The 14,459-nt window shown below is 56.5% G+C and overlaps 1 protein-coding gene across 1 annotated transcript in view; it reads right to left on the minus strand.

The window, feature by feature from the left end:
- EPHA8 (EPH receptor A8) overlaps positions 1-14,459 on the minus strand; it is a 33,909-nt gene that overhangs the window by 11,933 nt on the left and 7,517 nt on the right. The window contains exons 3-4 of the mRNA XM_055574861.1: positions 9,370-10,033; positions 1,583-1,738 (exon numbers count right to left, since the gene is read on the minus strand). Of these exons, the coding sequence (XP_055430836.1) occupies positions 1,583-1,738; positions 9,370-10,033 (820 nt within the window). The remainder of the gene's footprint in view (positions 1-1,582; positions 1,739-9,369; positions 10,034-14,459) is intronic.

The following is a 14,459-nucleotide window of genomic DNA, read 5'->3' on the forward strand; positions in this document are numbered from 1 at the left end:
GGAGGGCACTGCATCTGGATCTGGGGAGAAATCGGGGTCCAGCCAGCTGAACGCAAGTGTCCACGAGCAAGAGCTGGGCTCACTTGGCCTGAGGAGCCCAGAGTGGTCACCGTGTCCCTCGCCTTCCTTTCTGAGCCTGCAGGTGCCCCAGGGGGCAAAGGGACACAGGAGGGGAGGAACAGTGGAGGGAGGGTGTGTGTGTTTGTGTGTGTGTATGTGTGGTGTGGTGTGTGGGTGTATGGTATATGAGTGTGAGTGTGTGTGTGTGTATGGTATATGAGTATGCCTCTGTGTGTGTGTGCGTGGTATATGAGTGTGTGTGTATGTGCATGTGTGTGGTGTGGTGTGTGGGTGTATAGTATATGTGTGTGTGTATGTGTACAGTATATGAGTACACTTGGGATGTGTGTGTGCACGTGCATGTGTGTGGTGTGGTATGTGGGTGTATGGTATATAAGTGTGTGTATGTGTGTGTGTGATGTGGTGTGTGTATGTATGGTATATGAGTGTGTGTGTGTGTGTATGTGTGGTGTGGTGTGTGGGTGTATGGTATATGAGTGTGAGTGTGTGTGTGTGTACATGATATATGAGCACACCTGGCCCTCACCAGCCTCTGCAGGGGGCCTGGGGCTGAGTGGGGATAGAAGCGGGGGCAGGGGACACGGAGATCACGCTGGGGGATAAATTCTAGGGCAAAGCTCCTCAGTGCCGCGTCAGGCCCCCTCACGCCATCCCAAGAGCTCAGGGCGGGCGAAGTGGGGAGAGGCTGAGCTGGCTGCAGCTCCTCCCAGCTGGGCTGGGGGTGACAGGCCTCTCCGGGAGCGGGCAGAGGAGACCAGGAGGCCAGTGAGGAGCTGCATCGGCAGAAACACTGACAGCCACACAGCCCTGTGGGCCCGGGTGTGGGTCCCTCGGAGTGCCCCCAGGTACGGGCATGCGCACACGCTCTCCAGGCACACGTCTCCCTGGCTGGCCAGGTGTGTACACGCCAAGCTCACAGAGCTCCACGGGAACTCAGGAGGCCACTGCAGGTACCCAGATGCACACGCGTGTGTGCACTGCACACCCGGGGGGCACAAGCACTAGATCAGCTCACTCTACGCAGGCATCTTCTGTCCCCCCCACACAATAGCAGCTCCTAGAACTCAGGAGCTCCTACCCGTGCATCAAGGTCATCATTGATGGGGGGCATCTTCTGATACTCGCCTTGTCTCAGGGACAACCCCCTCCACACCACTTGCCCACCCCAGCCCCCGGGACACTGGCATGACCACTGGTTCAGAAGATGCCCATGGTCACCCAGTGCTGGAAAGGAAGGAGTCCAGCTCTTGGTCTGCCCTTCAGAGCAGAGAGGACAGACCGAGGGAGGAAAGGCAAGATTTCCCTGGAGACATGGCAAGTGACCGACGACAAGAAGCTGTGGGCCCAGAGAGGTCAAGGGCACGGTGGAAGGGTCAGAGTCACCCCCGGGCCCAGACCAATCCCTGGCCCAAGAGAGTCACCTGTCCCTGCCTCACCCGCAAAGACCTGGCTCCCTGGGGGCACGGGGTCCTGGTCTCTGGGGCCACGGGGCGGTACTCACGGGTGCAGGCGGCGGACGGCGGGTCCAGTGCCGCCCGGTAGTAGCTGAGGTCGCAGCGGCAGGCCTGGGCGGCAGGGGCCGCAGAGTGGCTGTGGGGAGGGCAGCGGGCACAGAGCTGGTCCCCGGGGGCCGACTTGTAGAAGCCCAGCTCACAGGCTGTGGAGGAGAAGGTGGCCTCAGGTAAGCCAGCCAGGCCCCACTGACGGGCCTCAGGGACGGGGCTCTCAGGCCCAGGGCTCCCAGGGGACAGTGGTCCAGCCCTTCAGCATCACCCCTTTCCTATCTCATCTGCAGGTGTGGGGACTGAAGCTCAGAGGCGGCCGGTGACTTCCACAGGGCTGCACGGCAAGGCAGGGGCAGGGCGGAGGCTGGGACCCTGACACCTGAGAACCAGCCCCACAGCTGGCTCAGGAAGAAACCTCTCTGAAGGCCCCTCATCTCCAACGACCGCTCCCGCCCAGGCTCCCAGGCTTTGTCCCCCTCACAGGGCACCACGAGCCTCGGGGGCAGGGGTCACGGCTAAGAATCCAAAGAAAGTGAAAGAAAGTTGAAGTCACTCAGTCATGTCTGACTCTTTGCAACCCCAAGGACTGTAGCCTACCAGGCTTCTCCATCCATGGGATTTTCCAGGCAAGAATCCTGGAGGGGGTTGCCATTTCCTTCTCCAGGAGACCTTCCCGACCCAGGGATTGAACCCAGGTCTGCCTCATTGTAGGCAGACGCTTTACCGTCTGAGCCACCAGGGAAGAATCCAAGGGGGGCCAAAAAACCCCAGGAACTGGTCCTGCGTTGGGCGCGGGGGACAAGAAAGCCAGCCAGGGGATGGGGGTGGGCGGGAAACATGGCTGGAAAAGACGAGTGATGAGACCAGAGGTCCCCAGACGTGTGCAGACACGGAGGCGTCCCTAAGAGAACACGGACCCTGGGCCATCACAGTCACCGACTTAGGAGAGCGAGGGGTGTGGCCTGGGAAGCTGTGCCTTACAAGTGCCCCAAGCAATGCCGACCGTTTGGGAATTGAGGGCTCCTGATGCTCCCAGAACCCGCGTCACCGTCGCCGTGGCTGGGACTGATGCATCTCGCATCTGACCCTCTCTCCGCCCTCTGCCTCACCCGCCACGCGTCTCTGCCCTGACGGCCAAGCAGCCCCCAGCCCCACTGCCCCAGCCCCAGCCCACCCCATTCCTTCTGCCCATTTCCAGGAGCACCTCGTCTACACCAGGCTCTGAGCTGGGTGCCAGAGACACAGCCTTGAATAAGGTCTGCATGGTCTCTGCCTTCAAGAAGCTGGCCTTTTTCAAGGTGGGGAAGACTCAGTAAAAGCAGCTGTGATCATTTCCAGAAGAAAATAAAAGCTGAGGATGTGGCAGACGGTAAATGGTGGGTAGAGCGACCGGCCCTGAGAACAAGTCAGCTGTACAGGGAGAGCAGTTGAGCATGTTGGGGGTTCTCGAGTGACACTGCCAATCCAAACCCTCGCAGGCTCCCCGTGGCCTCAACAATAAAGCCTGGCATTCAAAGCCCCCTGGAAGCCCCCGTCACTGCCACCTCTCACGCCCCCCTTTCTCAGGTCGAACTAGAGGACCGGCCAGTCTCCGTACTCCATGCCTCAGGGCCTTTGCACGTACTGTACCCATTCTCCTCATCTCCCTGTCGAATTCTTTCAAAATTCCTTTTCACTGTGCCTTTGATGCAGCCTTTCTGGACACCTCCACACACACACACAAACACATACACACACAGATGCGACCACTCCCCTCTCTGTCTTTGCATCCCTGCCTAGTCTCACCACCTGCAACACTACGGCTGTGTTTTTTTCATCTGTGTATCTGACTCTCTCTCCTCGAGGGCAGATGATCTCTCTGAGTAGGGCCTTATTCATCTCAGAGTTCCTAGGGTCTGGCCCAGCATAGAGCTGTCAACACTGGTGGGAATTTTCAAAGTAAGCTAATCCTTCCATTATCTGCTCTGAGCAGAGACAGACCCCAGGAGTTCAAGAGGACCAAATGCCACCCCAACCGGCGGCTCCCAGCTCCACCTGTGGAACTGAATGCTTTGAAACAGGGACCACCAGGGAACACTGGGCTCTGTCTCTGCCGAGGCCTGTTTGGGAAAACTCAGGGGTTGAGAGAAGCTTCATTTGATTTGATTGTATCTCTTGATTATAATAGCTAACCTCCAGTTAATTTGTAAAATTCTACACACTTGGGAGGAAACTTGGAATCAGGAGACGTGATGATGTCCTTAAGTTGCTTCCCAGACTCAAGAGACTGTGAAGCCAGAAGGCTGGGGAGTCGGGGAGAACGTGGTTCAGTTTTGAGACCTCTTCCCTGGCCCCTGGGGAGGCCCCTGACTGGGGCCAGGTGCTTGGAGTTGTGGGGGGGCTCCTAGCTGACATCTTGTGACCTTGCCTCTCTTCCTGGGAGCCCCCCAGGAGGCCCAGTGCTGGGGCACAGGCCAAGAGCGTCCTTCTGAGCCCAGGAAGCAGGCAGAGGAAACAGGCTTTACACTTCGCCAGCAAATATTTATCCAATCTGTTGGTGAGCTAAATGACGTTCTATCACACTGGAATCATCCGATCCACATCGATTAATGTCGTGGGAACCGCCTGCTTATTCTGTCTCTCGTCTGCTCCTTCACCCACATTCACCGAGCTTCTGTGATGAACTGGAGACAAACAAGAGCTAACGCTGCTTTCAGGGAGCTTTCTGAGCAGTGAGGGGAGACCAGTCCACGTGCGGTGTGACATCTCCGTGTGACACATGACACTGAGGAAGCGCCCCAGGACAGCCTTTGTGTTTGGAGTCCCGGACCATTCAGAGTTCAGCAGGTCTTCTGTCAAGAGCAGAAACTCAGGAGCAGGCTGCCTGCTGGGCTCCTTTGCTCATGCAGTCCCCTCCCTCCCCGAGGCTAAGTGACACTGGGCAAGTTGCTGGGCCTCAGTGCCTCCATCTGGAAAATGGGGATAAGAATAGTTCCCACTTCTGAGGGCTGTTGCGAGAATGACAGGAGTGAATACATGTGAATTCACGCCAGCACAGTGCCCGGCACTTGTTACTACCACCCTACTTAGTGGGCGTGAATACATCTGTTTGGCAGAGAGGAAACAAGCTCGGGGAAGCTTGAGGGCCTCGCCCCAGGCTCCCAGCTGAGCCAGGATGCAAACCCGGGTTGAGGGGGAGCCTCCAGAGCCGGGGCCTTTCCCCCACCAGCCTCTCAACACCCGGCCTCGGCTTAGAGGCAGCTCCGCCATCCTGCCAGTCCACTGGGGGGTGGTTCTCTCACGCTCGGCTAATACCCATATGGCTATAAAGTGTCAAGGCTAGATTAATCCGCTCAATGAAAATAAAATAATCTTTAATAAGAATACTAATCACCAGGCCTCGGGGAGCCCGGAGACCTGGAGGCAGAGCCGGGAATTAATGGCCGAGACAGATGGAGCGGCTCTGGGCTGGGGCCCGCAGACCCAGGGAGCTTCCGGCGTCTGTAGTGCCCGGTGTCGGCCACGGGCCAGGAGGGGCTCCCACCCCTGCCGAGGGCACCTTGCCCGGGCCGCCTGTCAGGCCGGCAGCTGCCGGGGGCCCCGGCCACCTCTCTCCTCTCCCCCGCAAAGAGCTTGAGATTTGACAAATAAGGTGTCTGCCGGTGGCCGACCAAAGGAAATTAATTCTAAATCAGATTTTAAACACAGTCAGGAAGGCAAAGGAGCTCGTTGTTCATGCTGCCCCTTCGAAATGAGATGCTCTGATATTTATAGAAAGATGATTAGGGCTGCAGAGGGTGGCTTATACTCTGCGTCCAGGTGGCAGAAAGGACAGTGCTAGGGACTTGGGACTCTGGGCGGCTGCTGCATTGGGTGATGTTCTGAGAGGCCCTTCCACTCTCTGGATTCAGGGTAGGGGGGCGCAGCCACGTGGGTGGCGGGGGAAAGGTCAGTGGGTCAGGAATTGGGTGGTGTGGGGAGTTTTCTGGTCAGGAGCTTGGGAGATTTGGGATTCAATCAATACTGCTAGCTGTGAGCTCTCGGGATGGTCACTTGGCCTCTCTGGGCCCTTTTCCCTACTGGTAAACTGCACCAGCTCTGCCCGGCTCTGACGTGCTTCCGTGGGTCCCCGAGGCCTGAACGCAGTCTCAGGAAGGCTTCTAAACAGCCACGTGATTGGGCTGGTCCCCTCTCCTGGGCTCTACTGTCATCTCTGTGAAACCAACGGCTGCCTGGCCACTCTAAGAGGGGCCACGAGGGTGAGACCACCGAGACAGGAGCCTGACGGCTGTCGCCATAGCCCTGGCCGCTGCTGCAGCCCTCAAGCTCTGGGTCCCTTCTCCTGTCGCTAGAAAGAAGGTGGAGGGGCACTCGGGCAGGGGAGGCCAGGACCCCCTCATCCAGCCCTGTTTGCTCAGAGAGAACTGCCCGATGGAGAAGGCCAGGGCCCCACGGGTCTCCAGAGGTCCTGCTCAGGCTGGGTCCGGGGCTGCAGCTTTGAGGTCATCTCAAGCAGATCAGCAAAGCCACGCCCAGCTCCTTTTAGGCCCCTAGCCCCCCCAGTTCACGGGCTACCCACCAAGGAGCGGGTGGGGGTCCCTGGGCCCCCACAGGGCCGCTGGCCCCGGGCTCCCATTAGGCGAGCACCTCAGTTTTGCACCTGTGCTGCTTCTTCAAAGGAGGTCAGCAGACACTGCACACACCCACCGACAGGGTTGAGAAACGTCTTTCCCTGCGTGATTTAAAACTGGCATCCTGTCCCCAAACCCCACTGCCTGCAGTGCACGATGAATTAAAATTTTTTTTATAAAACCTGTAATTATCTTGCAACTGGCATAATTATGTTGTATTGTGATTTAAATGTAAAAATCAAAACAGGCTGCAATTCCCTAACCCTGCTTTGGCATTACTTTATTAATTTTTATTAATGTGCCAGAAGTGTGAGGAAATGGGAGTGGCCTTGACTTCTCCCAGCTCTGGGGACGTCCGGCTGCTCAAGCCTTGGGGTTTTCACCAGGACTCCTGCCCTTGACATGCTGTGGGTCCTTGGGCAAGATGCATTCCCTCTCTGGACTTCGCTTTCCATCTCCACCAAAAAAGGAGGCTGGAGCAGTACCTCTGAGTGAGGCCCCCACCCCGAAGTCCGGAGGACCAGTCTCCCTTGAAGGGCAAGGATGCACGCTGGACAAACAAGTGGCCTGGTGTTCTCCCTGGCTCAATCCAGGGCTGGAGACAGCTGACCTTGAGCAGGTATCCACAGGCTGGCCCACCCGACTATTACAGCCTATATGACTAACTGTTTTAATGTTACCCCAGGGAGGTGGGAAGCAAGGCTTTGCAGAGGGCTTTGTGGACAGAGGAAGCTGTTCAGGGCTCTGGAGTGAGAAAACATGTGATCAGATCCCTACTCTGCTACTTAAGTTGAGGGGACTCAGTTTTCCCCATCTGTGAGATGGGGATACAATACCTAGCTTTGAGGACTATTGTAAGGATGAGAAGCTGTGAACTCCCTGGAGACAGGGATGCCCTGTGCCTCTATCCCCTATGCATGGATGAGTTACTGACATGATCTGTATGAAGTGCTCGTTAAAGTGCCTGGCACATAGCAAACACTTGAAAACTTGTCTCTAAGAGATTTTATTATCCCCATCAGAACACGGGGATGTTGGGAACTGGGTCTAGTGGGGAATGCAGTCGGGATGGGCCAGGGAGAGGTGAAAAGCCTACACGTAGCTCAGAGCAAGACAGACCTGACTCAGGACTCAGCTCCACCTCTCATCAGCTGTGAGACCTAAGCAGGACACGATCTCTTGGGCCTCAGTTTCCGCATCTGCAAAATGGAATTATAATACCTGCCTTGCTACAATAAGCCAATGAACTGATGTCCCAGGAATCCCCTTGGAAGCTGTAAAGGCAATAGCAATGTTTGTTGCTACTGTTACCCAGCAGGAAGTTGAGAAGTACAGGGTTGTCTATGAAGGAACCGGGAGAGGCTGGAGGACTGGGGAGCCTGGCAAACTAGGCCACAGAGGGTAGAACCAATCCGGAAACAGGCAAATGTCCCAGAAGATGCTTTGGAGTTTAGGGTCCAGGAGAGTGAACTTATAGCAGTCAGCAGGGCAAAAAAAGATTTAAGGGCTTCACAGACTGAACTAGTGGTAAAGAACCCACCTGCTAATGCAGGAGATATGAAAGACATTGGTTCGATCCCCAGGTTGGAAAGATCCCCTGGAGGAGGGCACGGCAATGCACTCCAGTATTCTTGTCTGGAGAACTCCATGGACAGAGGAGCCTAGCAGGCTAGAGTCTATAGGGTCGCAAAGAGTTGGACACAATGGAAGCGACTGAGCACATATGCACAAGGAAATCAGACAGCCCCAGAGAAGGGCCAGAAAGGGCCTGGTGGCTGGACAGAAGAATCTGGTCCCGGAGTTCCTGGGGCAAGACAACTCCTAAAGTGGACTGGGGTGGTCTTTGAAGCCCCCTTGAGCATCTCCTGAAACGGCCAGCCTGTGTCCTGCTCCTGTGAGCACCCAGGGGCCTTCCTGCTGGCTAGGACAGAGGCATGGTGCTGAGAGGCCCGAGGGTCCCTCTAACTGTGGTCCCGGGGCCTGTGTAGGAGCAGCTAAGGGCTTTGAGGATATTCTGAGTGTCTTTCAGGGCCCCATCCCAGTCTTCCCCGAGGCTGTCTGGGGGACAGGCCCTGGTCTCTCTGATCCCCACCCAGGAACATCTCCTTCCCCAGGAGAGCCAGTGGTCCCCATGGCAGGCTTCACCAGGCTGGGCTGAGTGGCTGGCCTGCCATGTGTCCAGCCCCTGGGGAGATCAAGGGACGGCAGAGGGCAGCCAGGCCAGGACCAGTAACAGCTGGGGCGCCAGCTGTGTGAGCTCACCAGCCCTCCCGGTGTTCCTGGGCTGTTGGGGTGCCTGGCTGCACCGATCCAAGATGCGTGTCTGCTGACCACACACACACACACACACACACACACGCACACAGCCTGGACTCTGGGCCCTGCTCCTGGTCTGTGACATGGGAACCCCAGCAGAATACCTGTGGGAACAGGTGCTGTTTCAAGACCCAGCGGCTCTCAGCTGTGCCCTCCCCCACATCTGCATACAGGCAGATGCACCCAACGCAACCCGGACACACCCTGGCTGTCCCCGCCCGCCTATCTTCACAATGCCCCTGTATGCCACGCGTGCATTCACCCCGAGCCCAGATTCCAATCGACACCCCCTCCTCAATACGGCAGCAGTTCAGTGGTTCTGAGTCTGGACTCTGGAGCCAGACTTCTGAATTCAAATCACAGCTCTGTTGACTTCCCGGCTGTGCGACCTTGGGGAAGTTACTTTCCCTCTCTGGGCTTCAGCATCCTTATCTTTAGAGCCAGGATAATAAAAGCTCCTATTTCACTGGACAGCTCTGGGGATTAAATGCGTTCATACGTGAAAAGCGCTTAGAATAGTGTCGGCTGTGGTAGGTTCCATCGCTGTTCCCTAACACGGGTATGTACCCAGTTAGTACACCCCAATCACACAGGTGCCCAGAGATGGAGCTCTGCTCAACACCCACGGAAGGAGCTACCTGGCTGTGGTGTTTTTCCCTCCCGGCAAGAAACATACAGCACACACACTGCTGGCCTGGAGACCCAGGAGCGCTAGGGCTTCATGCTTCCTCCCAGGTGCTGTGAGCACCACCCAGACACCTGCCGACTGTGCCAACCCTGCCTGCCACCCCCACCCCCGTGCCGGCCCTGCCGGGACTGAGCCCAGCCGTCAGCCCACCGCGCAGAGGCGTGCTCACCCACGCAGGCGTCCCGCCGCTCCTCGTAGCCCGCGCTGCACACGCACTTGCCGATGGGCACCAGCCACTCGCCCTCGGCGCTGCAGTACATCTTGGGCGTGTCCCGCTCCTCGGAGTGCCGCACGCACTGGCCCCGCACCTCCACCAGCGAAGAAGAGTCGGCCCCCGTCACTGCCTCCGAGAAGGCGGCCAGGTTGCGCACCATGGTGGGGCACTTCTTGTAGTAGATGCGGAGGGACAGGATGGCCAGGCAGGCGCCGATGTCCTGGAAGGCCAGGTAGAAGCCGCGCTTGCTGAGGGGCCCCACGCCGCGCACCTCCGTGTTGAGCTTGAGGCGCCGCACGCCCAGGTCGGCCCCCGTGAAACTCTCGTCGGCCGCGATGGTGTCGATCTTGAGGAACTGGCTCTCCTGCGTGCTGGCGCCCAGGTCGCGGTCCGACTCCAGGTAGTAGAGGTTGAAGGTCTCCTTGCAGGTGCCCAGCACGCCGGGCATGCTGTTGCAGTCCCGCAGGGTGAACTTGATCTCGGCGTAGACACGCCGGGCGCCGTCACGGGGCACCCAGCTGGTCCGCAGCCAGTTGTTCTGGTTGGGGCTCATGACGTTGCATACTTGGTATGTGTGGATGGGCCGGAAGGACTCGTCCACCTCGTTGATGGAGTCCCACTGCGGGCAGAGAGACCACAGCCAGCTGAAACGAGAGGCAGCGGCTGGCCCTCTCTTGCCACAAGCCATGCGCACGGTGCTAGGGGAGGTCTGGGAAAGAAGACTGAACATTCTCCAGCCTCGAGGGGCTGACCTTCCAGTGGACTGTCAGCCATCAAGAGGCCAAGCACCCTACACACAGGGTTATGGGGAAGCATTATTAGTCACTCAGTCGTGTCCGACTCTTTGTGACACTGTGGACTGTAGCCCGCCAGGCTCCTCTGTCTGTGGGATTCTCCAAGCAAGAGTACTGGAGTGGGTTGCCATTCCCTTCTCCAGGGGATCTTCCCGACCCTGGGATCAAACCTGTGTCTCTTCCGTCTCCTGCACTGCAGGCGGATTCTTTACCGCTGAGCCACTGGGGACATCCTAGGGAAGCGTTATCTGTTGCCTTTTCACAGAACCGAGGGGTTCAGACCTAGAGCCATGTGTCCAGGGTCACATAGCTAGTGAGTGATGACGCCAGGACTGGAACTGATGCCAAAGCCACAAAGCTCTGACCTCGTTTCCACACAGCTACTCTGTCACTCCCGGAGTGGGGTGACTTGCGTGGGGAAGTCAGTGAGCCCACCGGTCCAGTTTTCACATCAGCTGCCAGAAAGATCTTTTTAATTGTGTGAAGCTATGTTGTACCCTGGCCTCAAATCCTTCAGCAGCACCCCCTGAACAGGTGCTTGTTGAGTGACTGTCTGATGGATGGATTCCTCTGCCTTGCTGTGTGTGATGTTCCCTCTGCCCCCACCATGGGCTGTCCTGGGTAAGTGGGTACCAGGATGCAGGAAAGTTGAGTATGATCACTTCTGTGTCAGGTGCTGGCCAGGCGTCACTGATTCAGAGGTAAACCAGTGACCATCACTGACGCAATCAACTGAGTGAAAAGGCAACCCGCAGAATGGAGAAAACACCTACAAACCACGTATCTGATACGGGATTAGTATCCAGAATATATAAAGAACTTCTACAATTGAAAAGCGAAGAACCAGACAGACCTAATTAGAAAACGGGCAAAGGACATGAATAGACTTTTCTCTAAAGAAGATACACAGATGGCTGAAGAGCACGTGGAAAGATGCTTAGTGTCACTAAGCATCAGGGAAATTCAAATCAAAACCACAGTGAGGTGCCACTTCACACCCATTAGCTATCATCAAAGCAACTGAAAATAACAAGGGTTGGCGAGGATGTGGAGAAATTGGAACCTTGTGTATTGCTAGTGGAAATGTTAACTGGCGCAGCCACTGTGGAAAACAGTGAATACCAAGAAATTAAACATAGAATTACCACAAGTTCCTCTTCTGGGTGTGCACCCGAAAGAAACAAAAGCAGGGACACAATCAGAGATTTGCACACCCGTGCTTATCGCAGCCCCAAGGTGGAAATGCAAATGTCCCTCTGGATAAATGGACAAACAAAATGTGCCCACTGATATGGTGGGGTACCGGGAAACTCTGACACATGCCACATACAACGTGGGGGAACCTTGAAGACCTTATGCTGCGTAAAATAAACCAGGCACAAAAGGACAAGTCCTATATGCTTCCTCTTGTATGAGGCACTTACATCAGGTTCCTAGAGACAGAGAGTAGACTGGTACTTACCAGGGGCTGAGGCGAGACGATCATGGGAGTTATTATAGTTTAATGGATACAGAATTCCAGTCTGGGAAGATGAAAGCATTCTGGAGATGGACGGGGGTGACGGTCACATAACAGTGTGAACGGACTTAATGCCACTGAACTGGAGGCTCACAAATGGCTAAGATGGCAAATGTTGTGTTAAGTGTATTTTGCCGCAGGAGGAGAAGGGGACGACAGAGGATGAGATGGTTGGATGGCATCACCGACTCAATGGACATGAGTTTGGGTAAACTCTGAGAGTTGGTGATGGACAGGGAGGTCTGGCGTGTTGCAGTCCCTGGGGTCGCAAAGCGTTGGACATGACTGAGTGACTGAACTGAACTAATAAAAAGAATTGCACAAGAAATACTCTCTCCCCGCAAGCCCCCTCACATTCTCACAGATAGAGTGTGGAGGGTGTGGGCATTCAGGGTGTGGGCACTCAGGGTGTGGGCATTCAGGGTGTGGCAAAACCTCCTGCAGGGCTGAGGCTGGACCTTCCTGCAGGGGTGGGAGAGAAGAGCCCCGGCAGAGGCTGGCAAGGGCCAGCAATGTTCAGCAAGCCCAGTCTGGACACAGAAGAGCCACGCCGAAGACACAGAGTTGAGAAATGAAACAGGAGTCGAGAGGCCTGGGTTCAGTCTCAACTGGATGTGTGATCTTGGGCAAATGGCCACTCCTCTCTGGGCCCCAGCTTCCTTAGTGGCAGAATGCTGATCGGCCGGGAGTAGTCGCTGTTGGGCTGAGTTCAGTGGACTCCTCAGAGTTCTGAGGAGGGGCTGGGGGCCAAGGGCGGACGGAGGAGACAGGCTCTGGGGTCGCTGTCCTGGGTGCACCAGAGACGCAGGGCCGTGATCTCGCTTGGGCCTCTGTGGGTATTGTCTCTGAACTAGGGAGCCTATTGCTTAAGCAGGGGTCAGGGAGGGGAGTTTGGGAGGAGGGAAGAGGAAGCAAAGACCACTCCTCACTGTGCTCTGAGAATCAGCAGGGTCCCGAGCTGTCCCATAAGCACTAGAGTGGGGATCTGGGGCATCCCGAGTCTTCCCTGCCTGACAAAAGCCGCTCGATCTGACTTCATTTTGGTCAGCTATATGGTCTCAATCCCAGCCCGCTTATCTGTAAGAGGGGCTCAGAAAGGTCCCACTTCAGTGAGACTTGAGAGGAAGAACGGAAAAAAAACTGCCCGGTGCTTAGCTTGGGCCTGGCCCCGAAGGGGACTGACATGATGCTGGACTGCCATCATCCCAGCCCTCCGTGCCTGCCTCCAGGGACCCCTGGGGAAGCAGACCAGGGCATGCCAGCCTCACCTGAAAGACTGTATGCCTCCTGCACGCCCCCCACCCCAAGAAGGGCCCCCACGCCGCACCCCACTCTGCAGCCGGGGCTCTGGGCAACACTGCGTCACATCTGGGGTTAAAGTCATTGTCACAGTTAATGGAGCACCGAAGAGCCAGCCAGCCGCTCGCTGTCTGTTTCCTGCCAGGGACCCGGATAAATTAATCAGCTCGATCCCAGTCTGCTCCAGCCACCCGAGCAGGGCCAAAGGCCTGGCTTAGCCTCAGGGGCTACCACAAACACAGAGAGTGGCACAAATTCCTGGCGGGTGGTACAAGGGCAGAATCAGCCCTGTTCTCTACCTGGGGCACCCCCCCTCCATGCCAGGTGCCATGCCCACCCCAGCTGCCTCTCTGGCCCCTGGCACATACCACGCCCCCGCCCCCCGTCCCCACTATCCCTATGGAACTCTGTCCCCTTCCAGGAACCGAAAGCAGCAAACCAGCTGTGCATCCCTGGGCAGATCACATTCCCTCTCTGAGCTTTGGACTTCTCATAGGTAAAACGAGGTAGCTAACGCCTGCCCCTTTCAGCTACTCCGGGGGCTGGTGAGGATCAAGAGACAATAAAAAGGAATATTCACAAGTGGCTGTTAATTCACCAGGGGAGGTGGAGCACGACCCAGTGCATGGACGGAGGGGTCCAAAGAGAGGGGTGCAGCCTGGTTAGAAGCATGAATTCTGGGGCCAGACTCCCCAGATCTTAGCAGAAACGCTTAACCTCTCAGAGCATCTGGTTTCTTGCTGGTACAATGTCCTTTTCCTGCATCATCTCTCAGATGACAACTGCAGGGAGCAGGTTCTGTGATCATCCTTGTGTTATAAATGAGGAGGTGGAGGCGAGGTAAAGGGACTGGCCTGAGTCACGCTGATTAGAGGCTGCAGAGCACCGGCTCGTCCAGACCCAGCACCACTGGCTTTAGGCTATGCGGCCTGCCTGACGGTCTGATAACTTGCTGATGCTGGAGACAGTCATGGATGACCCTTGTACCCAGGGTGCTTAACAGACTCCAGAATCAGAGGATGGATGGAACCGCAGGGACCAGCAACCTCCACCCAGCTACAAACTTATTCAACAAAAGATTCCCAGGCCCCTCCCCAGACCCCCTGGACGGGGCACCTGCATGTTTCACCTGCCAGCCTACCACAGGTTCAAGATCCAGAGCTTGGAAACAGAGATCTCATCTGGCTTTCTCTCTCCTCTGGGCAAGCCCCATCTCCAGGCCCCGTACTGAGAGGAGGTGGTCCCTGTTTCAGTAAATAATGCAGGATCGGTTCCCAGCCCTTCACAAGCTGCCACAGGGACTCGGTGAGGGCTCCAGGCCCAGAGAGATCTGCGCTTGCATCCATCGCTTGAAGCCTGCCTGATGGTGGAAAGATTTTTCTCACTGCTCTGAGCCTCAGCTTCCTCATCTGTGAAATGGGATGGCTGTACCA

This window comes from Bubalus kerabau, chromosome 3 (assembly GCF_029407905.1).
Source record: "Bubalus kerabau isolate K-KA32 ecotype Philippines breed swamp buffalo chromosome 3, PCC_UOA_SB_1v2, whole genome shotgun sequence".
NCBI classification, from domain to species: domain Eukaryota; kingdom Metazoa; phylum Chordata; class Mammalia; order Artiodactyla; family Bovidae; genus Bubalus; species Bubalus kerabau.